At 44.8% G+C, this 1,343-nt stretch overlaps 1 protein-coding gene across 1 annotated transcript; it reads left to right on the top strand.

The window, feature by feature from the left end:
- Positions 1 to 15: 15 nt before the first annotated feature.
- Positions 16 to 1,089, top strand: LOC125502393 (the record flags this gene model as incomplete). The annotated part of the gene is given in 3 exon segments (XM_048667459.1): positions 16 to 326; positions 382 to 617; positions 677 to 1,089. Coding segments are annotated over 3 exon segments (875 nt in total), but the record flags the coding sequence as incomplete, so codon positions are not given.
- Positions 1,090 to 1,343: the final 254 nt, after the last annotated feature.

Genomic DNA, 1,343 nt, shown 5'->3' with positions numbered 1-1,343 from the left:
AACGTCCATTTCTAGGCGAAGCTGCTGCTTTGAGTTCGCAAGAAATCGTCTCTCAGCTCTACAGCCGACTGAAGAGCTTGGGCGAAAAGGCTCCAAAGTACCTGGAAGAACTGAGCAGAAAATTCGAAGCCAACAACGAGACGCGTCCAGGATTTTCAACGGACGGTGCCTTGGACTTGGGACACTTAGGGACGCAGGGGCGCCAATACAAGAAGCCCCTGGTGAACTTCAATAAGGACATTGATAACAGGAAGAAACGGGAAGTGATGGGAGCTTATGTGGACTTGAACAGGGACGACAGCGAGAACAACAACGCCAACGAAGATGTAAGAGCGGAAGCTCGGAAAATTTCACCATGAGTAGCGGATGATTGTCTTGTAGGGATTTGTTCAAGCTCCTGATGGCATAGCCGACCATCGGGGAATGTTAAACGAAACTACTGATCACGATATGAGCAACAGCGAGTTTTGGTCGTCCTTTTCCAGCTCGGAAGAAGCTTTGCTCAACTGTGAGGGCCTGATTTTGAATTTACCTCTCACGCCGCACCACAATTGCAGAAGCGACCTGTCCGAACAAGAAGCCGAGGAAACGTATTTGGCCAACTCCATTACCTACCGGTGAGTTTTGTTAGTAGAATCTCGAAGAATCTACGATTGGAACCGATCAACAATTTCAGGGTTCCCGTGAATGGCTACTATTTCTTCGTGTTCAACAGTGAAAATGAGGTGCAACCGAACTACCTCCGGGTGCAGTTTCACATCAACAAAGCGGTTTATAATCTAACGGATCCAGTGGCGGTGTGTGTAAACTCCTCGAATATGTGCGAGGTGGATTTGAAGTTTTTCTCATCGGAAAAACTGGTATTAGAGTTACCCGTCTTGGGCAATGATACTCTGTGGAACGAAGAGTTCATCATTGAGTCCGAGTGCGAGCCGAGAACTGCACTGTATGCAATTTGTGTGATAGCTGTTCCTGTTATTATTATTTTGTTTGCATTTTCTTGAATGGGAAAACTGTGATTGAAGCACTCGAGAGCTGAAGAGTGGTGTTCTTCAGACTGGGGCTGTAAATAGATATTATTATTTTCCATTTTGATTTTTTAAATTGTTTATTTATTGATTGGTCATCAACGAGCGGGACAAAAATGACCATTTATTGATCCGAGTGATGAATTGAGGGCCATTTATTTTTACCCGGAAAACGTAGAGCTTTATGTGATACATAAAGTAACTCTAAAGTGCGTTAAACCGCCCGTGCCAGCGCAACTAATTTTTAAATCAAATTTTATCCCTCTAAACGCTCCAACGGGCTGCAGTTTGTGGCACTCATAGAGTCAAGTGCGC

Source organism: Dendroctonus ponderosae, unplaced genomic scaffold, assembly GCF_020466585.1.
Source record: "Dendroctonus ponderosae isolate FM_Combo_2020 unplaced genomic scaffold, Dpon_F_20191213v2 Dpon_F_20191213_6, whole genome shotgun sequence".
Taxonomy (NCBI): domain Eukaryota; kingdom Metazoa; phylum Arthropoda; class Insecta; order Coleoptera; family Curculionidae; genus Dendroctonus; species Dendroctonus ponderosae.
The sequence above is the reverse complement of the archived record's forward strand: the minus strand, read 5'-3'. Positions and strand labels throughout refer to the sequence as shown.